Source organism: Cupressus sempervirens, chromosome 3 (assembly GCF_028749045.1).
Source record: "Cupressus sempervirens isolate cs-2001-9-10 chromosome 3, ASM2874904v1, whole genome shotgun sequence".
NCBI lineage: Eukaryota > Viridiplantae > Streptophyta > Pinopsida > Cupressales > Cupressaceae > Cupressus > Cupressus sempervirens.
Genome location: NC_143120.1, coordinates 884,757,985 through 884,783,963, shown reverse-complemented (window position 1 = coordinate 884,783,963; position 25,979 = coordinate 884,757,985). Strand labels below are relative to the sequence as shown.

The following is a 25,979-nucleotide window of genomic DNA, read 5'->3' as shown; positions in this document are numbered from 1 at the left end:
CTTAGCCCTTTCAAGTGAATTAAACTCTAACCACAATACTTGAATCATAGATAGTGGAGCATCTCGCCACATTACAGGTTTCATAGAAAAATTTGATACCTTCTCAGATCAAGCCTCAGAAGAAGTTACTATTGGAGATAACTCTACTCTTCCCATTAAAGGAATTGGTTCCTATTCAATTCAACTAAATTCAAGAACTACACTACATCTCAAGAATGTTTTATATGTACTTGGAATAAAGAGAAATCTAGTCCCTATTTCTGGTCTTGCTGATCAAGGTTTCAGGATCACATTTCAAGAGGACAGAGTTCTATCTTGGCCGAATAACTCTAATATTAAGAAAGCCATTTCCATCGGATTTAAAGATGGAAGTCTTTACAAACTTTGCAAGAGTCAAAATCTAAAACTAGCTCTTAGTCATGAAACTACAAATTCCGCCGAAATTTGGCATAGGAGGTTAGGTCACCTTAATTACCGAGCTTTATCATCCATGGGAAAATTTGTAAAAGGTTTACCTAGCCTAAAAACTGATCATTTAAATATTTGCAAAGGATGTGCCTTAGGCAAAAACACTAAACAATCATTTCCTAAAAGTGATCACAAATATAAATCCATCCTTGAACTGATCCACACTGATCTTTGCGGTCCTATGTCTGTACCTTCTCTTAATGGATGTTTCTTCTATATAATTTTTATTGATGATTACTCTAGAAGAACCTGGATCTATTTCTTGAAAGAAACGGAATCAATTGAAGTTTTAGCTGAATTCAAAGAGTTCAAAGCCTTGGTTGAAAATTAGTCAGGACATAAAATAAAAACCCAAAGATCAGACAATGGAGGTGAATATATCTCTGATATTTTTAAGAATTTTTGCATTACTGTTGGGATTAAGAGGGAGTTTTTTGTACCTTATAATCCTCAATAGAATGGAATTGTGGAACATAAAAACAGATCAATTGTCGAATCAGCCAGAGTAATGATGTGATCAAAACCTTCAGACTTCCTTCTGGGCCGAAGCATCTAACGCTGCAGTCTACATACAAAACAGATGCCCACACTCAGCTTTAGAAAACACCACTCCAAAGGAAGTATTCACTAGCATTAAACCTGATCTAAGTCATTTGAGAATATTTGGATGTCCAGTTTATATTCACATACCTAAAGAGAAAAGAACAAAACTAGAACCTTCTGGGAAGAAGGGAATATTTATTGGATATAGTGAAACAAAAGGATACAGAATCGTCATTCCAGGACAAAGAACAATTGAAATTAGCAAAGATGTAAAATTTGAAGAAGATACTGCCTTTAAAATTTCCAAAAATAGTGATGAATCCATTACTGAGTCTATTCCTGAAGAAGATCCACAAACAGAAATTGAGAGGGAGAATGATTCTAAACCTTCCTCTTCCACTATATCTATTCATGAAGATTTTGAAAAAATATCAATAATAAAAACAGGCCACTTTGGGCTAGGAAAATGATAGAAGAAAATCATGTTGAACCTAATGAAGTAATGCGAGAGAGCAAAAGAACAAGAAATCAATCATGCTATGTTGCATTATTAACTGAACTTATAAAATCAGAAGCTCCTAGTGTGAAAGAAGCACTTTCAAATCAGTCTTGGAAAGAAGCAATGATTGAAGAATATAACTCTATATTAAAAAATGATGTATGGGATGTTGTACCAAGACCTAAGGGAAAATCAGTTGTTTCTTCCAAATGGCTGTTTAAAATTAAACATGCATCTGATTCAGCATTGAAAAATACAAAGTCAGGTTTGTAGCACGAGGTTTCTCATAGAAAAAGGCATCAATTATAAAGAAACATTTGCTCCAGTTGCTAGATATACTTCAGTCAAAACCATCTTGGCTATTGCAGCATCCAAGGGATGGAAGGTACACCAAATGGATGTCAAAACAGCATTCCTTAATGGCAAGATTGAAGAAGTCTATATCGAGCAACTAGATGGGTTCAATACTCATGACAGCAAAACTCATGTCTGTAACTTAAAAAAAGCACTTTATCGTCTCAAACAGGCTCCCAGAGCTTGGTATGAAAGGATAGACAACTCCTTACTGAAGTTACGATATTCCAAAAATGAAGCTGATCCCAACTTATATTTTAAAATAGATGGTGATGATATGATTATTCTTGTGTTATATGTTGATGATTTGTTGATAACAGGTGAGGAATATCTCATAGAGAAATGCAAACAAGAACTCACAGCAGAGTTTGAAATGAAAGACTTAGGTCAACTTCATTACTTTCTTGGATTAGAAGTCTGGCAGTAGGATAACTGCATTATTCTGAATCAGGGAAAATATACAGTGGATATCTTAACTAAATTTGGGATGATGGAATGTAAACCTGCAGCTACTCCTATGGAAGTAAATTTACATAAGTTGAAAGATGATGTGATCAAATCAGAACCTACAGATTCTACTTACTATAGGCAAATTATTGGATCTTTAATGTATTTAGTTCATACTTGTCCTGACATATGCTATGCTACTCACACCTTGAGTCAGTTTATGTGTGCACCAAAGAAGATACATCTACATGCAGCTAAATACATTTTGATACTTAAGAGGTACTATTGGAATGGGAATCAAATATGAGAAAGTCAACATTGAACTTCATGGATATTCAGATTCTAACTGGGCAAGCAGTCCTATTGAACGTAAAAGTACTTCTGGATATTGCTTCAGTCTAGGATCTAGCATGATTTCTTGGTCTAGCAGAAAACAAACTTCAATTGCTTTAAGTTCCACCGAAGCAGAATACATCACATCTTCTTTGGGTGCTAGAGAAGCGGTATGGTTACGGAAGTTGTTGGCAGATTTGTTTAAAGGACCTTTTAAGCCCACTATGATTCACTGTGATAATCAAAGTTGCATCAAGCTTTCAACCAATCCAGCATTCCACAATCGCTCCAAACATATTGAGATTCCTTTTCATTAAATTCGAGATATAGTGAATCGAGGAATCATTCAGTTGGAGTATATTTGTACTAATGAGCAAACAGCTGATATCTTTACCAAGCCTTTTGCTAAAGTGAAGTTGAAATACTCCAAAGAAAAACTTGGTATGATTAATTTGTAATATTGAATATTAAATCGAATTTTAAATTCATGTGTGTTTATGCTTCTATTGTTTGTTAATAGCATCATATGTAATGAAAGGTGATAATCTTTTATGAACATATTTATTCAGAAGGTAATTATTTACAAGATGACGATATTGTAAATAATATGCATGTTATCATGGACATCTCTACACATTGCTTGAAGCAATTAGAGATCATAGATAACGAACTCATGTTATTATCATGGACATCTCTAGACATTGCCTCGAGCAATTAGAGATCATGAGTAACAAATTTTTATGGACATCTCTAAACATTGCTTCAAGCAATTAGAGATTATGAAATCTTATGTTATTACCATGGACATCTCTAGACATTGCCTCAAGCAATTAGAGATCATAGGTAACATTCTCATTGTAGATATTGTTTCAGACAATTAGAGATTTTAATATGCATTATGATAAGTGTTCATAATCTTGTGATTTTTGTTATCTAACTTATAACTATTTCATTGTGTGAAGATCAGATAAAGTGATCAGATTTTCTATACTGAAATTCAAATGGTATTTTACATCTCCCTTGCTAAAGAGGGAGTGTTAATGATTTAGCATCAATAGAAGTAACTAGTGTTTATCTGATATAAAAATTTGTATTTATGCTTTGATAAATTGTTACTGTTACTCACCATATGTGTTTGTGCGTGCTCGCGTGCTTGGATTAATATTTTTACTCTTAACATAATCTTCGACTAATGCCTATCGACAATATGACTTTATTAATATTACTGCAGTATGACATTTACACTTGTGTCAGCATGTTAATAATAATGAATCGACGGTTCATTAGTATCGGGTTTGTTAGTTTGTAAAACATACCACCGAAGAGACATGTCTCTACGTGGCCGCCATGACTCTACGGTGGTTGTGGCTCTCCATCCTTATATTAAAGATGAGCAGATCGTTGTGGAAGCATATCAATACATGGCATAATATTCCCAGTGATCTGCAGGTAAATCAATATTTATATTTCAATATACTTTTCATTAAATACTAATTTGCAAGAGCATCAGGACAATCAGCACACGGTTCACATTATCAGTAATCCACAAGAGATAGGATCAGAACTAATTCAGTCAAAGATCATACTTATTTGGAGCCATACTCTGCACTTCTATAATACAAGTAAGACCATCTATTGTTCCCTCATTTATTGTAATTGTTTTATCTATCAGAAGATCTATAAATCTTAACATCACAATAACTAGCTCGATCCTTCCTTATGTGCCAAATAGGAGCAATTATTTAACCTCCAGGATGTTCGTCTCCTTAGCCACAGTGAACATAGTAGAAGAATCCAACAAATATCAAATCCACCATACTTCAGCAGTGGAATGAAAACACTTCTCAGATACAGTGATGAACAATAGAGAAGTAGGAAAAACTTAGCTATACCTCAGCAACTAAATTGCAAAAAAGATTTTCCACCCTTATACATTAGCAAGGGCATACAGTTAAGAACCCAGAAAAAAGCCACAAAGGCACAAAGTCAAGTATATAATCAAGTGTGGTTTTCCCCATGAAATGAGCTCTCATTTATAATCTTTCGTTAACCCAAAGTTTCCTAAAAAAACTCCACTTCAAAAATTCTGGAAGTTTCCCAAAATAACTCAACACTAGAAACTTTCCAATACACTTTTTAGAAATATCACTTAATGTCATTATTATAATAATATAAACATTATTATAATAATGCAACTTAATAATAAATAAGAGCTCATGCAATTATTAACTTAATTTACCGTAGGTGACAACCAACAGCTAAAGCCACCCACTGTATTGCCAAAAATAGACCTACTAAAAATAGTAAATCTACAGTTAGGACCCCAAAAACACCCTATCAGCTCACGAGGGTCACTATGATGAGCTAACTCCATCAACTGCGTAGACCTGCCAAAAACAGGGACATTTCAACTAAATCAAATTACAATAATTCTGCAAGACCTCGCAAGATCCAACCTCTAGCTAGCCCAGACCCACACTCTGGCAGAAAATTCAAGAAGAATCTAAACTTATGCTCACAAGATACCAAGCAACCTTCTTGTTTCCCAAGCCTACACTTAGCTACTAGCTCTGCTAAACTTTGCTCCTCTCAGCTACTCCATGTTTAATGAATGACTCTAGACATCACAAGACCCTCTGCTTATAGTAAACCAAGCCACAAGTCGCCCTAGCAAGTTACATTAAATAAACACACTCATTAAATAAACCCTTGAGTCATAAGTTAGCTTGCAATAGACATTAAGTACATGGAATAACTAAATATTTAGGATAGGCACCAAATTTACAATGCACAACTAACTCAAATGACAACATGAAAGTATGTACCCTTAGGCATAGGTCCACATTCCATCCAACCATCCAAATCCAAGAGCGCATAAGCCAACTTCCATGGATCGAAGCTCACAGAAACAATCTCCAAAGTCTACTAGTAAATCAGGAACATGTTACTAGTAGCCATCGAAGAGGCTCTAACTCCAATGCAATTACTCCAAACTTTATATGCACTAAGGACAAGGTTCCCCAATGTGCCTTGAACATATACCCAACTACATGAACCATAGGTCCATAAATCCGAGCTCAAAGACCCTGCATACAGGATTGCTAACTACCCTAGCATGCTCTTGCACCAAAAATCCTTGCAAATTGTTTTTTGTCTGTTTGCCAAAGCTTCTAGTTATGTTTGTGTCTTAGTATAGCTTTGAGCTATTTTGCATATACTAGAATTAATCTCTCACTTGTCCTGCCTGCTTGTTGAGGAAATTTGTCATAACAAATTCCCAATCCCCTATTAGACTTTCTAGAGTAGTCGAATATCAAGGCACTGACAACCCACTAAAGTTTGATTCCAACCCTGTTAATGTAGAGGGTTTACCATTGAGCCTCTCAGCTTGGTTTGAAGATTCTAGTTAGGTCCAACCCCTTCCCCACTATTCATTCCAGTGGTAAAAATAGATCAAGTTGGTTCCATGGCATACTATGACAAGGTTTTTATCTATCATACCAAAGTTGGGTCCCATAATGCATTAAAATTATTGTATCCTTGGTGGTTTTTCTTTTGTGTTTTGTTTTTTGGCTTTGGTAATTATTCTTAAAAATTGTTTTGCAATATTCTATGTTGCTTGATTTAGAGTGTAGATGGGACAGAACTGAGAAAGAGCAAAAAATTAAGGTGAAAAACAGTGAAAGCCCACCTCATCAATGCCTTGTTTCCCAACTGCTGACTCTATTTGTCTACTACTAATGTTGCATACCCTTGTCATTGTTCCTTGCGACCATTTCTCTGGTACTAATGCTAGAAACTTGCTTGCTAGCAATGCTAGAAGTAAAGAATCCTCTATCCCCTTGCATATATGAGTCAAGGGAATGATTGGGTGCAAAGAATCTGACATTCTATGGAAAATATGACCTGGAAGAGTAGGCCCCTTGAGAATAGTCTTCAAGAGGGGTAATGAAAAAAATCAAAATACCCATTACGATAAATCATTATGATTAAACAAAGTAGAACCAAGATGATAAATCATTATGATTAGACAAAGTAGACTTCACCTTCAAAGTCTCAAATTCTAACAATAAAGTTAAAATTTTAATTTTAAACTTAAAGCAAACAAATAAAAAGAACTAACTAGTTGCAATAGATGGAATATTGCAAAAGTACTGAAGTTTGCAAATTTACTTTTCAGTGATATCATGAATCTCCTTGTTTCAACCCATGCTCTCAAGCAAGGATTGTGCACTAGGAATAGTGCATGGCACAAAATAACTATCCAATCTCGACTTTTACACTAACAATTTGTAATAGTGCCACTATCAGGAGCAAAAGCACTACCATTAAGATTAAAGGGAGGCCTAGTAAAACCCTTTTCCAACACAACCTGCAAATGCAAATGCAGATACGGATGCAGATATAGGAGCATGGGAGCCAATAGCACTCAACTCTTCCAATTGCCTCTTCCTATTTGTCTTTTCTTGTTCATGTATTTCTAAGAGGACATAACAATAACATTTTGCCTCAGTCGTTTGTTTATTGCACAAACCAATATCATGCCCAGGTATGCCAGCAACGTAGTATACGAATCACTCAATGCCACAGTAATTCATTTTTTTTTACAAAAAATCATTTTGTTTGATTGTTTTTCTTCCTCGGTATATTTCCAAGCCTCATCCTTTTTAGGTATCATGAAAAATGAATGGTAACGCTACTGCAATAAGAAAATTCAAAATTTTATAAGTTATAAACTATTAAAACAAATCGGCAAACCCAGCATTTTCTTGAGAAAAAATTGTAAATACATGTTCTTAGATTTGTTCTAAAAAAAATGTAGGGTCTGTAATTTGCAGTTTTCCATTTTTCTACTTCTCTTATGCAATTTAATAAAAAGCATTCAAGATTAATAAATTAAAACTATGGGAATTTAACAATTAAAAATACATTAACATACAAAATAAAATCTACAAAGTTTAACACTTACTGCTTGTGAGTCAAGAGTGTTGCTTTGACTCCTTAATGCTCCCAATGCAAGTTTATGGCCTCCTCAAATCGATTTGTGATTTCCTTGATGCTCTTCTTTCCTGCTGTTTGCAAACCTATGGCTTCTCTTTTTTCTTCCTCTCTCTCACTTTTCCTCTCTTCCCATACCAATCAATTAGACAACCTTTTAAGGTTATAACAAAAAGAAATGTGAAACAATAACTTAAAATAGCGTTTATTTTTTATTTTTAAGTTGTACACTTCTCCTTTTCACCGGCTGAGTTTTGACGCACATGACACAGCGAGTTGGGCAAGTTTTCCCACTTGCCAAGTTAGGCAATTCAAGGGTCATAACCCAGCAAGCCGAGCAGCCAAATTGTCAAAACTCAGCAGAGTTGACTCTGCTCGCCAACTTGCCCGACTCGCGACAACTTTTGGAACACTCGCATGCACACATTCGGAAGTAGAAGTTGGTGTTTGCAGTGAGTTGGTGTTCATAAACTTAGTTAGGGGTTGGTGCTTGTATTAGGTTGGTCCCTACAAACATTGTAAAAGAAGAATTATATAAAAGCATTGATTTGTCGTGGTTTTCTCCCCTTAGAGTTTCCACGTAAACATAATGTTCTTAAGCACACGATTTTTGGAATTTAGTAAATAAGATTCTTGTAGTTGATAGAGTTTAAATTGGTAAAAATTGTCATTATACTAATTCGCCCCCCTCTCAGAATGACCTATGCTTTTCAATTGGTATCAGAGCATATTCCTTCTATAGATCCTAACTGCTTGAAGGTAGATCATGAGAGCATTATACAGAAAAAGAAAGGAAATAAGGCAAAAAGAAATACTGAGAAAGGTATTGACTTCCATTACAAAAATTGTAAGAGCCAGTCGATTAATTCAATCCACATAATTCTATTAAGTTTATGAATACTCTAATGGTGAAAACCACTGGATGGTTAGAAAAGTATGTAAGCTGTAAAATACTATTTCAAACAATGTAAAACATACCAAGAATATGGCATATTCCCTTTCTTGCTTGGGTAAGAGCTTGCTTCATAATTGGTACTGTAATCCCAGTCATCTGCATTATCAAATAAAAATGTAGGTATGTATGTTACCAAGTGAAAAATCTGACAGTTTGATCTTCACAATGAAGGCGAATTAACTGGTTCAGCAATATCTGTACATGTGGAAATGTGAACAGATATAGGGTAAAATTTGGACCATCTTTCTAGAGAAGCATTTATTTAATTAGAGTATCTGAATAGCACTGATGTGAAAGACTCTGCAACTTAGAATGCTTTTAAATATCCAGTCATTCCTCTGCAGTATATGTAAACAAAAATATACTAATTGCTACTTTCAATTCTAAATCGTGCATTAAATAGGATATAAGCATTGTAACCTTTAAGTCCATTTGAAATGCTGTGATACCCATCTCATTACCAGCAACCTGCAAAACTAAAGATCCAAATGTTAGCTGTCATATATCACTTTCTTAAGGCAATGATACAGCACTTAATTGAGCATGTAATCAAGTCTACCACTATGTGTTTTTATATACTTCTAAACAGAGAAATCAGTAAGCAAATAATTTTCAACAACAAACCTTGAAGTCCATATCACCCAAGGCATCTTCAGAGCCAATAATGTCAGAAAGAATCACCGGTGTACCATCCCCCCCACAGTCTTGAGTGTTAAAAACCATACCCATAGCAATCCCAGCTATAGAGCATTTTAATGGAACTCCTGCATCTAGTAATGCCAAACAGCCTCCACAAACAGAAGCCATGCTGCAGGGAAAAAAAAAACATTTAAGTTTCATCCCACAGTGGTGATCAACTTAGTTAAACTGCATTTATTAACTCCTCGATTAAGTATTCACAGCAATCCATTCTAGAAGTCATCATATTTCTAGAGGAAAAGAATTCTGAATCTGAAAGTAAGTGCTGCTATATTATAAGAATATGTATAATGAGTAAGTATGCCCTAGTAGATTAATATTTGGATAGGAAAATACAAGAATAAACACTAACTTATGGTTCACAACCCAACCTTGAAGAACCATTGCTCTCTGTGATGGTGCTCTCAACACGGATTACATATGGAAAATCATCCTCTGAAGGAAGTGCCTGTTCTAATGCTCTTTCTGCAAGCATGCCATGACCAATTTCCCTTCTGCTAGGACCTCCAATACGTCCCACTTCTCCTACAGCTGATGGTGGGAAAGAGTACTGCCATATCAAGAATCGTAAAATGTATTTAATGACTACACAGAAGTTAATAAATTTGTGTACAAGGATTTGAGTAGGAAATTTAGGAAGTATATTCAATTTTATGTTGGGACAAAGTCTATTTTTGTAGGACTTCAGTAATGGATAATCTCAACCTATATCTACACGAAATCAATTTATCATGGAAAATTCAGGGAACCAAGTTTTGAACAATAAATGGAGAGAATACATCTGCCGTGTTGAAAGACAAAATAATTACAAGAAAACATTCAGATGAGAAGTCACGTTGATATTTTCAAAATTCAGTCTCAGTAATAATGCAATATCAGTTGTATCTGCACAGTCATTATATTGAAGTTCAAAACATTAACCATTTTCAGACAATAAATAGGTCAAAATGAGAGATACCTGAAGATAGAATCGCTTTAGATCATCGACATCTGTTAGATTATCTAACCTTTGACCCATGTTGCTACCTCCAAGAGTAGTCACTGCCAATGACTGTAAGTTTGACAATGCACGTCACTGTGATATACACTTTCAATTTCATAATTAAAAATTATAATGTATGGGATCACTGAAATACTCTAAAAAAGTAACATGGCATTAATCAAAAAGTTTGAGAAAATATATAGAAACAGAACGAGAAAAGGAATAAGTGCTTGTCTGTTTAAATGCTACCATCAAATATGTTTGATACCCAGCATTCTACTAATAGAAAAGAGAGATGTCCGCATGCTTGGTCGCCATAACTGTCTTCCTTTGGCCTCTTAACTTTAGTTTGAAACTCCAATGCACAAGAAAAGCTATACAGCCTTGGTTAAATACAGAAGGAATACTCAGAATAAATGATTACCGACTCTCAAAAATAACTTGAATGTCAAGATTTTGAAAGTTCTCAAAGAGATGGTGAGAAAAACAAAAGGGCCTCCTCCATTCCAATTTTGGATGTTTCATTCTTTGCTAAATTGATTCTGATTCCCATTAGTTGTCAGCCTTAGTCTACATAGTCCAATTCCACTGTCCGACTTCGTCAATTCTCTTGGTTATTGATATGTTTGGTGTCTTTGTAGCATGTCAAGTTATTAAGAGTTCTCTTTTTATAAATTTGAATTGACAACGTTTGCATATCAATTCATATCTTTTGGGTTTACTCAAGTTATTCTATTACTCTCGATCAACTGAAAATAGAACTGCACTTGGAGCATATGCTTGAAATAATGTACACCCTGAAAATAGAACTGCACATGAAACATATATTTGAAAAAATGTACACCAATGTATGTATGAAGACGTGAAGTATACACATGAATAATGTATGAAAACACGAAGCATACACTAAGTATACATAGAATACATACATTGTTATATTCCTTTTTATTGACTGCAATGATTCCTTATTTCATATGTCACTCCATTTGTCATGTCCCCTTCCTAAGTTGCCCTAAAATAATAATTTGCAACAAATTATGAATAGGGTTTACTAACCTGAATCCTTTATTCACCACAAACACAAATGTCAACCTATACATACATGCATGCATGCATATACATATGTGTGTGTGTGTGTAAGATTAGATCAAAATGAAAACATTATTCAGAAATAAATCAAGGCTTAGAAAAAGAGAATATATCTTCATCAGCACTTAACTTGTAAGTGAATGCCAATTATAGAAGATGTTGAGTAAGGTGTATGGTAGGGTGCCCTAAGATAGCAGTCTGTCCACACGGTCCTCCTCGATTCTTTTGTGGTTGGAGTTATCTATGATTCACCACGAGTTCCCCAACGTAGGAGTTGAATAGGGACTTGAGATAGGATTCCCTTGGCATTCTCCCTAACACAAAATAGTAGAGTGCCCTCGTAGCTGTTTTTCTTTAATTGTCACTGCAATAGGGTGCCCTCTTAGCAGTTCTCCCTTAACTGCCCACAGACAGTTGCAAGCTTATATTCATCTTTTTAATGTTTCTTAACATCAAAAAGATATGCATTAAAAATTCATCTAAATAAGTTAATCATTATCTTTCATTACTGATCATGCCTACACTTAGATCTGATTTCCATATTCTAACCCTAGTATGGGAGATTCCATCTGCTGAAGACTCTGTTCTTGTTTGTGTTTCAATTCTTGGAATGAATCCTCAATTACACTTTATCGGTAGAAGGGTCACCACCTTTCATATGGATTAAGTCACCACTTTTCATTGTGTTATTTGAGAAAATATATATTATTCCCAAATTTGATCTTCCTTGGAAGTCCTCAACAAATGAAACATTCCCCCCTTTATATCTTCCAAGGTTGGGGAGAGCCACATCTCTTCACCATGTCTACCCTTTGCAATGGTCACAACCTTTTAGAATTACCAACCTATGAGAGAGTCACAACCCTAAAACATTTTCACCTTTTGAAAGAGTCCAACCCTTCATAATTGTCCGTTTGAAAGAGTCACAATCCTTAAACATTTCCACCTTTTGAAAGAGTTACAACCCTTCCAAACTGTACTTCAGAATTACAAGGCTTTTGAAGAGAAATAACCCTTTAGAATTGCAAGCCTTTGAAAGAGTTACAACCTATCAGCGTCGCTGCCCTTTGAAAGAATCACACCCCTTCATAACTTTCCCTCTTTAGAAGAGTCGCAACCCTTCATAATTACATCTCTTTCAAAGAGTCAAAAACTTTAGAATTAGAACCTTTTGAAAGAATTACAACCCTTCATCACAACTTCTGAATTTTGAAAGTGACTCCCTTCTTCTTCTATTAATCTTCTTTTCATTCCTATGTTATCTTCTTTCTTCCTCCCTCCATATCCCCTTCCAAATAAACTCTCCTCCCATTTATATCTTTTGTTGAGAAATTCACTATAATGTTGCCAATGGCACACCTGATTTTTCTCGAGGGAAAAGTACCTGAGGGCAATACTCGAGGGCAAGTACTCAAGGATCACATCTGAGGGAAAGTACTCAAGGCAAACACCTGAGAGGAAGTACCCAAGGGCAACGCCTAAGGGATACACCCATGGGAAAAGTACCCGAGGGCAACACTGGAGGGGAAGTACTCGAGAGCAATGCTTGAGGACAATGCCTAAGCAATACTCCCAAGGGCAACTCCAAATGGAAAACTTAGCGTACAGCGAAGTATTAGAGAGAGAGTGTGTATGGGTATGAGGTGATTGTACGATGGGTTGAGGTTGTATGACTTCAAGGGTGACTGTACGTAAGGATTATGTTCCTAGTAGTGATGAGCTAGGTTGTACTATTTATGAAAACAATTGAGGTCTGAAATGTCAGCCGACTGGATGGTTCCGGCGGTGTTTCTGTAGCCGACGGAATGATTGTTGTCGGTGTTTTTTATTTTGTAGCCGATGGGTAAATAGTTTGTAGCAGACATACTGTTTGTGGCCGACGGACTCTTCCGAGAAGGTTCAGCGGATAGTATTTATATCCTATCTAGGATCATTGTAAATCATCTACTATTACGGATCTTATGAAGCATAATGAATGTTCTGGCATATGCGAATATAATTCTTCTATTCTGTTCCATTGTCTATATGCATTGTTTTAAGCAACCCCTCCTGCTTCTGTTTGTCTGTTGTTATTCCGACTCTCTACAAGTTCCTCCTTCCATCGCTTTTGTTTTCCTCGGCCATGTTCTGTGTGGAACACCGATAATATCTCTGGCTTAATCTTTCTTTTTCTCCCACGGAGGCTTACAACAACTGAAACTGTGAACATTCACCCATCTGCAGACTGGAAAGAGGTCTTTGCAAGGTGCGTGAATACCCAGCGAGAAGAGGACCTCCGGACAGGTGCCCGCGGGACACCTCCCGCGGACTCTGTACAAGTGCCCGCGGAGCACCTCCGAACAGGTGCCCGCGAAACACCTCCCGCAGACCTCCGGACAGGTGCTCGATGGACCTGGTACGCAAGCAGGCGAATGGAAATTAAATGCCGAATCAATTGAACAAGAATAAGGATAAGCTAAAGGAAAAGGATGACATACGCGTCGCGCAGGAAAAATTAATTTTGGCACAACAGATAGAGCGTCGAAGGAGATTTCAGAAGATTGCCGACGGAAACAACAGCGCGGAAGGATTGTTGAAGGAGACAAGACAAGGGCTTGATTTGGTGGAAGAAGCGAGAGAGGAGTTTTTTAACCTACATACGCCACGGGAAAAGAATCCTGATGGAAGGAGATCGACTCGCACGGCTCAGAGTGCCGAGGGAGCACGAGCGTGGAGTGACCTCTTCGTCCGAGATATACTTCCGGAATGAACAGCTTCGGTTGATGAACCCTCTTCTTCACCAAACAGTGCGGAAGTCGAAAACAGAACGGGTGTTGAAAACAGCGCAGGTGTTGCAAACAGCGCAGGTGTTGCAAACAGCGCGGGTGTTGAAAACAGCGCAGAAGCCGAAAACAGCGCGGGTGTTGAAAACAGCGCGGAAGCCAAAAACAGAGCGAGTGTAGAAAACAGCACGGGTGTGCGGAACAGCGCGGGTGAGCAGAACAGTGTGGGTGTTGGAAATAGCGCGGGTGTCCAAAACAGCATAAGTGTGCAGAACAACACGGGTGTTCAAAACAGTACGGGAGCTCAGAACAGCGCGGGTGCTCAAAACAACGCAGGAGTGCAAAACAGCACAAGTACACAACAAAACCCTCAACATACAGTGATAATGGCAGGTCCAAAGGAAAAGTTGCCTAAATTTGATGGTGATGAAGCAGCCGATCCCATTCGACATTGTAAAACATGTGAAACGATCTGGAGGGCAAATGGCATAACAGATACAAACGAATGGATCCGACAATTTCCCGCTACCCTACGGGGTGTTGCGATTGATTGGTTTACTGACACAGATCTGCAAAAGTTAAACAGTTGGGATAACATTAAGACGGAGTTCATCGCAGAATTTCAACTTCTGCGCGACGATAATGAAATTGTAGCGGAGATATTCAATACCAAGAAGAAGAAGAATGAAACAGTACGGGTCTTTGCCAGGAGGTTGAAGGACTTAATTAGTAAAATGGAGAATAAGCCGGTAGATGGGCTCCAGAAAAGATGGTTCATTGAAGGTCTTCGTCCGAAGCTGCAAAAGAAGATGAAGATCGTGCCACCATCAACATACATTGAAGCATACAATCGGGCATTGAACCTCGAAAGTGAACAGAAGACAAAGAAGAAGAAGAAGACTAGCTCATCCGATTCAGATGACGATGAGCTTTCAAGAGAAGATAGCAGCGACGATGAAGGCAGCAGCAAGAAAGTTCGTTCTCTCCAGAAGGACATGATTCGGATGATGGAGTTCAAGAACATGAACAAGGAGACTAAAGGCAATAACCTATGGTGCACAGAGTGCAAGAAAGAAGGCCATACGAAGGGATCCTGCCCGAAAGAGCAATTTTGTGAGATCTGTCAAATTCTGGGACACTCGGTAAAGGAATGTCCTTTCAACCTGAAATCAAGAACACCACAACAAGTGTTCCTCGAGCAGGAAGCGTCTGTGGCAGGAGGGAGCGGGAACACCAATACGGAAGGTGCCACATCGGGCGGATACAGAAACAATCAGCGCGGTCAAAACAACAACAATACAGGCGGAAGGAGTCGAATTCAGTATGATGCGAATGGTCAGATGATAGTTCAATGCTGCGCATGTAATCTATGGGGTCACTTTGCCCGAGAGTGCACAACGGCGAACACACCAAAGTTGTTATGCCGATGGTGTAGACCCGGCGATCATGACGATGCTAAGTGCCCAAAGTCCGAAGTAAACTTGATTACTATCGAGATGGACGAGGAAGAAGTTTTGGCAATCACTCGGAAGCAGGCAAGGCTATACCCCGATCCAATGGAGGAAAAGCAAAAACTGAAGGAAGCACGGGCAGAGATCCAAAAAGTAACGTAGATAGAAACGACACACCTGAAGGACACGGAGAGTACCTCCGTATGGAACTGCGCAGAACAGAACATTGTACGACAAATATTGCAAGCTGAGATACCCGTCAGGATAAATGATCTATTGCTCACTATGCCTCAACTCCGTGCGACCCTCACAAATATAGTCCCGATTGCTAAGCAACCAGTAGAGCAAGAAAAGGAGAAACAGGGGGGCGCAAGTGCAAAAGACCCGATGCTGTTAGCTCTTTCATTTGGACGCTATCCGACGGTTGTTGAAATGGGCATTCTCAAGATTGTGCTAACGGACACGATCGTGGACGAAGGATCCGGTGTCAATGTGCTACCAGAGGATACTTGGAAAAAGTTGGGACAGCTGACATTATGGCCACCTACCTTCCAATTGTTAACAGCCGATCAACATGGAATCAAGCCATTGGGAGTACTCACAGCGCAACCAGTGACGATTGGAACACAACCGTTCCTGTTGGACTTTGTCGTGATCCCACTGAAGCGGAAAGGATATGATGCCATTTTGGGCCGAGGGTGGCTGATACAAGCCAAGGCAAAACACGATTGGAAGAAAAATACTTTATCACTCGAAAGCAAAGGCCAGAAGTATGTCATCGATCTACACACTCAGATGGTTGGAGAAGAAGCTCTATTGTGGGATTCTAAAGGAGAAGACGATGAGAGGAGGTAGAGTATGGAACTCGATCAGTAGGGAGTCCTACGATTGGAAGGAGATGACGATCTGGATTCAATAAATGGTCTTTACCACTGGTAGATAGAGGATTATGAGCTCTTTCCAAGTTGTAATATGCTAAGGATCAACGAAGGTAAGAAAGAAGAAGGAAATGAATGTCCGAAGGAACACAGAGAAGCCGAAGGAGGAAATCAATGTCCGAAGGAACACAGAGAAGCCGACGGAGGAAATGAATGTCTGAAGGAACATGGACAAGCCGAAGGAGGAAATGAATGTTCAAAGCAACACAGAGAAGCCGAAGAAGGAAACGCGGGTATGACTGAAGCTGAAGGACAGAACATACAGTACAAACCCAAAAGTAGGAAAGATTCTACTATACGACTGCGCAGGAAGAAAGTATTAGGTCGAACCACAGATATAGCAGAAAGGTACCGGCAACAAGGAAGACACACGATACGGTCTACACAGGCAACAAAGAGGAAGGGTTCAATAAAAGTTGTAGTAGTACAAAGTGAATGTGTTATTGACGGACAGAAGGGGTAGCTGACAGAGTCCATGGTAGCGAGCTTCGGGAACAAACTGGGCGATATGGAGATGACACAGAACAGTCGTAGCAGGTTTCAACTCAGACAGTGGGTATTGAAGTACGACAACTGGAATGAGATCAAACCAAGCAAGTTCAAAATTAAGTGGGTCGGGCCGTATCAGATCCAGAAAGTAGGGGACAATGGAGCAATAAAATTATGGACTTTGGATGGACAAGAAGTGCCTCAGGCGGTGAATGGCTCGAAGCTTAAGGTATACCACGGCCGAAAGACTTCTGTGTCAGAAAATGACCTTCAAGCGACCCCTTCGTCGTTGCAGACTGACGATGCTGACGGTCAAAGGGAAAACTGACTCTGCTGTTAAAATATATTTATTAAAAAAAAAAAAATGAAAAGAGAAAAAGTACCGTACGGATTTTTAGTCTACTCACCGTACGGTTTTCACTAGATTTTTGAGTTGTACGGTTTTTGAAATCTTCAGATTGTGTGCGGTTTTTAAGTTGGAAGCTGGTGTACGGTTTTAAATTAAACTCTGAAGCACCGTACGGATTTTAACCTGCTCATTGTACAGAGTTTGGAGGAAGAGTACGGTTTTGCAGATTGAAAAGTCTGAGATGTACGGTTTTCTCATGTATGGATTTCCAGCAAATGTATGGTTTTATTTTGTGTACGGATTTCAATATTTGAAGAGAGTGTACAGTTTTTAGGAGCTACATATTGTAACATCAATTTGAGACCACCGTACGGTTTTTTTAAAATAACCTGTAAAGTGTACGGATTTTAGGTAGTACGGAGTTCATCATTTTGCATCCGTACAGTTTTTTTTTAATAGCCTTGAAAGTGTACGGGTTTTAGGTAGTATGGAATTCATCATCCGTACGATGTACGGATTTTGAGAGGAGCTAAAGTGAAGACAATGTACGGATTTTTGAGCTTTGAATAGTACGGGTTTTAATGTATAATGCAGGGATTTTATAACAATGATGCACTATACGGATTTCCATCATTCCTGCCGTACGGATTCAGAGAGGTAAACTGTTGTACGAATTTGTGGTCTTTTGGTGGTACGGCTTTGTTAGTTGATTTTCCTTCGAACTTCTTCAGAGTACGGATTTTCAATCTCCTCTTGCATGTACGGATTGTGAAAATCATTTCAAGGGTTGCAATTCACCATACATGTTTGAAAGAATTCTCCACTATATGGATTTTCAGTATAATATTGTGTACGGGTTTTGCATAAATGATAAATATGGCGTACGACTTCTACCTGTTATTGCATTCAGACTTTGGAGGACGTTACAGGATATTGCATAAGGAAGGAGTCAATACAGTGGCAGGATGTATGGTGTAGCTATACATTGGTAGCATAGAAGAGTGACAGGAGGTTTTCTATACAAAAAAAAAAAAAAAAAAAGAAACGACAACAGATTCAAGTTGTTCGAAATGAGTAGCAGATGATGCCACAGGGAAGGGGAAGCATCAACAATTGCCAGAAAGAGTGTAGAATCGGTAGAAAATGACAGAAATGGTGTGTTTCATGCAATTTTGTGTGGGTTTTGAAGTGCTGATTTGGTTTTGAAGTGCTGATTTGATTTTGGAAATGACAGAAATGAGTTGCAGATATCAGTCATGGAAGTCTGACCAGTTGAGAAGACTTGGAGCTGCTGCAGGCATGGAGTGTTTGTATACCAGAGGCACTGAGAGTAGGTGTTGGCCGTGAGGCTGTCTTGGTGGATGCATAGAGAGCTCGGGAGGAGCTGATCATCCAGTTGGAGGCAGTGCAGCGACACTTGGCTCAGGGTACCGAGGAGTTGGAATCAGAGAAAGCAGCACAGGTGGCTATCAAGGTCAGCTTGAGGAGTCAGTATTGTGTTAGCAAAGATGCAACGGGATGAATGTGAAAGTGATGTAGCAGATTAATATTGTTGTATTCGTTGTTTGAGTTTTGTTTTGTTGTCGTCAGGAGACGACTTTTCTTTTTGACGGGGATGATGTCGTCGGTAGAAATTGTGTATCAGCCGACGGGTCCTTTCGGAAAGGTTCTTGTTATGTAGCCGACGGGTCCCTTCGGAAAGGTTTTTGTTATGTAGCAACATGTTGTATGTGGCCGACGGACTCCTTCGGGAAAGTTCTTCGGAAAGTATTTATAACCCCTTCGGGAAACATTGTATTCATCTTATCATGGGAGCATGGAAGCATAATGTACTGTTTGGCATATGCGAATAATAATAAGAAGAGTTCTGCTATTATTGTTCGTGTTCATTGTCTGTGTGCGTTTCTTAATTAACCTATGCGGTAAACATTTGTAATATGCTAAGGGTCGACGAAGGTGAGAAAAAGGAGGAAAATGAGTGTCCGGAGGAATACAGAGAAGCAAATGACGCAAAGGAGGTTACGGTTGAAGAAGGGAAGGACATACAATACAGACCCAGAAAAAAGAAAGATCCCACTATTCGGTACACGATGAATGGACCGCATAGGAGGAAAAGAATGCATCACACCATAAAATTGGTTGAAAGGTGCCGACAGCAAGGAAATAAGTTAGATGCACGACGACCGCAGGCACAGTGGTCAACGGAGGTAACACAGAACAGACATAAGGCGTGGCATGACAAACTTAGTAGGTTTCAGCTGGGGCAATTGGTACTCAAGTACGACGGCCGGGATGAAATGAAACAGGAAAGGTTTAAGGCAAGATGGGTTGGACCAGATCAGACCCGGGAGGTCGGCAACAATCGGGTGATAAAATTGGAGACATTGGACAAGCAAGAGGTGCCTTCGGTAGTCAACGGATTTAAATTGCAACTATATGATGCCAGGAAGACTCCGTCGCTGTCACAGAATGGCCAGCTGACTCCGTCGTCGTTGCAAAATGGCGACGCTTGGAGGCAAAATTGAGGTACTGTCTTTCTATTTTATTTTATTTTTGTCAAAAAATTTATTTTAAAAAAAAAGCAAGTAGAGGGTTGTCTGCGGGCTCACCCCGCGGACTGTGCCCCACGAGCAGGATGTCCCGCGGGCATTGTCCCCGCGGACTTCTTTTCCGCTGGATGTCCCGCGGCCATTGTCTCCTGCGGACTTCTTTTCCGCTGGATGTCCTCGCGGACTTCTTTCCGCGAAGACCCTTTTCTCCTCCACGGGTTTGTTCTCCGTTCGCAGTGTATCTCATCGATGGATATCCCCGCGGACTTCTTTCCGCGGAGACTTTTTTCTCCTTCGTGTGTCTTTTCCGCGGGTTTGTCCTCCGTCCGTTGCGAACTCTATTCCACGGGCATATAACTCTTTTCTGCGGGCGTACAGCAGGGTTTCCTTGCATACTTTGTGCCTTCGGTGATAATCCTTAGCAGCAGTGACATCCATTGTGCAATGGTCTACTTGGCATGATGGATACGAGGTGATGGCGGACTCAAATCTCCACCGCTTGCTGTTCTTTGAATTGCTTCTACCGAATTCAATGTTAGGATCACATGAATTGCTTGCATCTTCTTCTTCAAACAACTGCTAGTGTAGACATATATCACGAATAGCGCAAGGGTTGGGTTCTTGAACCAGAGACCGCAGTCACGATTATCAAAGGGACAGGGAATTCCTGCGTAACATGTGACAGGGTTCTGCAGGAGCCCTACCGTTACTGTTCCGTCAGATGCAAGGAAGTAACAGCTCGCTCCAAGCTTCAAAGCCAGTCCCAATAACTACCACATTGATCAAGATTGAAGCGGCAGCCCGAGAGCGTTGGAGGATGGATTTTGATGAGCAGTTCAGTTTGATATTTTCGGTGGAGAAAGGCTTGTCTGTGTATTGGTTTTCATTGTTGGAGGAGACGTTTCACCAGAAGTTTGTTGGAGTTCTGTTCTCATTTGTTTGAGTTTGTGTAGAAGATGGGTGTGAGGGTTTTTTTATTATTTAAAAAAAAAAAAAAAAAAAACGACGGCAGATTCAAGTTTTCAGAATGAGTTACAGATGATGCCAAAAAGGAGGGGACGCATCAGTGGTTGCCAGAAAGAGTGTAGAATCGGCAGAAAATAACAAAAATGGTGTTCCGTGCAGTTTTGTGTGGGTTTCGAAGTGCTAATTTGGTCTTGGTGGAGTAGGTGTTGGCCGAGAGGTTGTCTTGGTGGATGCGTAGAGAGCTCGGGAGGAGCTAATCATCTAGTTGGAGGCAATGCAGCAACACTTGGCTCAGGGTACCGAGGAATTGAAAACAGAGAAAGCAGCACAGGTGGCTATCAAAATCAGCTTCATTGAGGAGGCAGAGTGTTGTGTTAGTAGAGGCTACAGCACAGAACGAAGTGATAGTGATGTGTCAGAAGCAAATTTATCTGGTTGTAATTAGTCCGTTAATGTATTTTGTGGGAGACAGTATTGTACAAATGTAACGAGATGAATGTGGAACTGATGTGACAGAAGCAGATTTTTTGTTGTAGTCACTTTGATAATGTATTTTGTTTGTTAATTTGTTTCAAAAATTTTGTAATTGTCGTCCGAAGACGACTTTTCTTTTTGGGGGGGATGGTGTCAGCCGACTGGATGGTCCCAGCAGTGTTTCTATAGCCGACGGAATGATTGTCGTCGGTGTTTTGTATTTTGCAGCCGACAGGTAAATAGTTTGTAGCGGACATAATGTTTGTGGCCGACGGACTCCTCCGGGAAGGTTCGGCGGATAGTATTTATATCCCGTCTGGGATCATTGTAAATCATCTTCTATTATCACTGATCTTATGAAGCATAATGTAATGTCTGGCATATGCAAATATAATTGTGCTATTTTGTTCCATTGTCTGTATGCGTTGATTTCTTTACCAGTATGGTAAACATTAGCCGACTGGATGGTCCCAGCAGTGTTTCTGTAGCCAACGGAATGATTGTGGTCGGTGTTTTGTATTTTGTAGCCGACGGGTAAATAGTTTGTAGTGGACATAATGTTTGTGGCCGACGGACTCCTCCGGGAAGGTTCGGCGGATAGTATTTATATCCTGTCTGGGATCATTGTAAATCATCTACTATTACGGATCTTATGAAGCATAATGAATGTTCTGGCATATGCGAATATAATTTTGCTGTTCTGTTCCATTGTCTATATGCATTGTTTTAATTTACCCATACGGTAAACATGAAATATGCAGTCGTACGGTGTCTGTTGGGATGTGAGTTGGCACAATAGCATACAATGTTGTTGGTTGATGTCATGTGGTGTTGACTGGGTGATCAATTCTTGTCAAGCACAACTTATCCTCTAAAATTGAAAGCAATGATGGTGATAAATAATGCTGCAATAAACACAAATAGATGAAATGCCAAAATTGATTATGCCAAAAGTAGTCATGATTAAAATAATAATGTCTCAATTTGCCAAGTCCAAAACCAAAGAAAAACAAAGCAAAATAAAGTGAGCGATGAATGCCACTGAAACTACAATACCTAAATATGGAATATCTTTCACTTCCAAAATGGCCAACAGAACTCCAAATCGAATTTGCAACACAATTAATATAATTCAAATCGCATACCTAAACAAATTAAGCCAGTAGACATAAATACCTCATTGAGGGAGAAACTAAGTGCCGACACACGACATGACAAACACTTACGAAAAATAGAAATGGGTCTAAGATATACTAAATCAATCAGTCCCATAAACAAAAAAATTAAGGTCCTATGGTCCAAGATATACTAAATCAATCAGTCCCATAAACAAAAAAATTAAGGCCCTAAGGTCCGAGATATACTAGAAAAAGTAAGTTACAACAATGAGGTCCTTTGTTTATGTGATGTAAAGCACAAATTTATTATAAACATGTGTGATTGAGCATAAAAAAAAAATGCACCCTTAGGTGTGGTTCCTCTTCCATTATAATCACTCGTTCAAATCAACCTGGCCCGCCCTTCTTCAATCATTGACAGCTTTACATCAAATGAGATCCCAATTCAGCTTCAAATAATGTGATTTTTTATTTGACTGGAAAAAGTGATTTTCGTCAAATGAGGTCCTATGTTTATGTGATGTAGAGCACAATTTTACTATACACCTGTTTGAGCATATAAAGAAGTCTGCACTTATGTACGGTTTATCTTCCATTATAATCACTTGTTCAAACAACCCGGCCTGCCTTTTTTCAATCAGAGGCAGCATGGGTATATATCAGGGCATAATCTCTAGTTCATTATTAAGTCATGTGGAAGCTTAATGCTGTACTAGATTTCCATAGATATGTAGCATAGTTTTATTGTATATCACCATAAAAGTCCTAGAAATAAGAATACACTTTTCAATGGTATAATTTTTCTATTATTGCATCTACAAGCTGTTTAACTTTTTTTCAACTGCTTCAATGCTTGGTCATGGCCTTCTATAAATCATGAAAAAACACTGGATATGCACAACACTGTATATTGCATATTGAAAAGTTTTACAAAAAATGTGGTTTTATAGCATGCTCAATGAAATCGAGCTAAAGAAAGGGACGATTAAAACTTTAAAAATGAATACTGCATGAGAGATAGAGTGCGAAGACATGCATGACATCACTAAAGGTTAATGCTGCAGTTGGTGAGAAACAATGGCATACAAACAGTTTTACGATATTCTCCATAAGAGGTTTGGCTAGTATGCAGCATACTTGAAAAACTTCTACATGTATCTAAAGTCACGTCTCTCAGCATAAGCAATATTACAACTTCCACATAGTACAACTGTGATTCCTAAACTGGCTTGTGGTTGAGTTAATTCTGCTGCTCTTTATCAGCTTTCTCATTTTGTTTAATCGAAAAATAAAAAACACAATCAAACTTCATAGAATGCTATCTTCAAGAGAACCTTGTTTATTAGAGTCTTTGCATTCAGTAAAACATAATTGAAAAATTAACCTTGCTTTTTTTAAATACCTGTGTCTCTCCTCTGGTAAAAAGTGCACTTCCATGAGCTCTAGGAAGCAAACCACACTGTGACTGAATTTTCCGTATCTCTGTTTCATAGCGCCCATCACTTCTCCTACCCTCCTGTTGGAAGTTGGAGAATTCAGAGAGCAACTATTCTTCACTTACCAGGTCATAAAGAGAAGATACATGCTAATAGAAATAAGTATCACATAAATCAGATTTATCCTGATCATTTCTCTTGATAATGTAATGCCTAGGAACATCGTATTTATTACTACATTTATACTTAATTCATCATGTTAATAAATGATGGAATAAAGATCAATAGTACTTAAGTAAACACAAAGAAATAGTACCAAGTATGGACTACAAATGTAATTCAAATCTAAAAATAAGCAAGACAATAAAAATTAGCTAACCCTTATAGTGAGCAGAGAGAGAGCTATAAAATTATGCTATCATAAGATACTAAAGTATTATCAAAAAGAAGAGAATTTACATAAAGTGATTCTTGCACAAGCATCTAGTCACTTAGGCTGGGGTGCCATGGAAGGGGGCTTCCTATAAAATAGAGCATAAGTCATTTGCTATTTTAGGGAATATTTTAAAGCTAACGGTCCCATGATTCATGTTGTATATTCAAGCTCAAAATTTTAGCTCTAAAATTTAAGGAAGGTATGCATTAAAAATAAGTTACAAAATTAATTTTCCTCAAACTATATTTTTGCTAAAAATTTAAAATTTAGATGTTTGACAAATGGAAAAAAGCATGCCTAAGCTGGTGGGGCTATTTCCAGCCCCAACCCTTTTTCACCCGCTTCCTAAAAATTAGGGGCTTCTACTATTTAGGAGAAGATTCTAAATAATCCCATAGAAAAAATTTGTTCATGAAACCACCCGCTTCCTAAAAAATAGAGCTTAAGCCCCCCCTCATGGGACCGCACCCTTAGGAAAGTGAGAAAAAGGTTGCAGGGAAAGCTAACTAAGCCAATCAAACAAAACTATTGATACAAGAAATGCATATCGGTCAGGAGAGTCGTAAGAAGAGATCATGGGACAGCCAAACAAAAACCTCAAAGATACACAACAAAAGGCTCATATATGTGTTCCCTTACTAATTCTCACTGCATGAAGTCAATTTATGGTACCTCAAGGGTACACAAGAAAAGACTCGTATATGTGTTACATTACTAATTCTTACTGCACAAAGTCAATTTACAGTACCAAAAAAACAACTCCCAAAAGCTCCTGAGAATAATCATCGAACCACCCACTAACTGAATTACCTAGGAATAATTATCAAAGAAACTTGCATGCAATCCCAAGACCATTGAGCTATCATTCTCTACACCTTCAATGATACAAATAATGATAACAAACTCTGATATCTACAAATTAGGACAACTTGCCATGTTGGCTAAAATTTTGCAAGTCACTAAGACCACAACTTGTAAAACTGTAACTTAAGGCAACACAACATGAGATTACTCTCTCCTCTCAGCAAGAGGGAAGGCTCCCTTCTTACCGTAGGTGGATCCAATAATGACTCAACTAAAAATTACAAAATAGGATGGTCCACTTAATCTCTTCTTCTTTTTTTCAGGAACGATTTTGCAAAAAACTTATGAGCAATACTAAAATTTAACAATACACACCTATAGTTAAGATAGTATCAATGGCTTGTGGGTTTAATTAAAAACAACACATAAGACACCAATCTACTTTATATGGGTCGAACAGTTGCATAAACCCAAATTCTTTTGTATCCCGAATGATGATTTAATAACTTAATAAACTATAAGGCACAAAGTCTCTTATCAAATGCTCACTAAATTTTATGAAAGTGCTTAATGTTGAAGCGCTAAGTCTTTTAGCCTTAAGTATTTTAAGGCACTATCAACTATATCAATTTGTCCTTCTATACCACAAAGTTTCCAAAAACTCAAATTAAACTATAACTAGGAATATAATATGCACCTCAAAGTCTACAAGATTGAATTCAAATCCCTCTTGAACAAATATAGAATATAGAATGTTGTCATACAGTGGCAGTAATTTTGGACTAGCTAGAAGGACAACTCAAGTAGAGATTTCAAGCAAAGATGGTGAATCTTCCTCAG

The 25,979-nt window shown here is 38.3% G+C and overlaps 1 protein-coding gene across 1 annotated transcript in view; it reads right to left on the bottom strand.

The window, feature by feature from the left end:
- Positions 1 to 25,979, bottom strand: part of LOC149569630 (putative polyribonucleotide nucleotidyltransferase 1, chloroplastic) — a 316,486-nt gene that overhangs the window by 130,273 nt on the left and 160,234 nt on the right. The window contains exons 12-17 of the mRNA XM_089822341.1: positions 23,866 to 23,979; positions 10,255 to 10,347; positions 9,668 to 9,846; positions 9,222 to 9,405; positions 9,018 to 9,065; positions 8,621 to 8,693 (exon numbers count right to left, since the gene is read on the bottom strand). Of these exons, the coding sequence (XP_089678467.1) occupies positions 8,621 to 8,693; positions 9,018 to 9,065; positions 9,222 to 9,405; positions 9,668 to 9,846; positions 10,255 to 10,347; positions 23,866 to 23,979 (691 nt within the window). The remainder of the gene's footprint in view (positions 1 to 8,620; positions 8,694 to 9,017; positions 9,066 to 9,221; positions 9,406 to 9,667; positions 9,847 to 10,254; positions 10,348 to 23,865; positions 23,980 to 25,979) is intronic.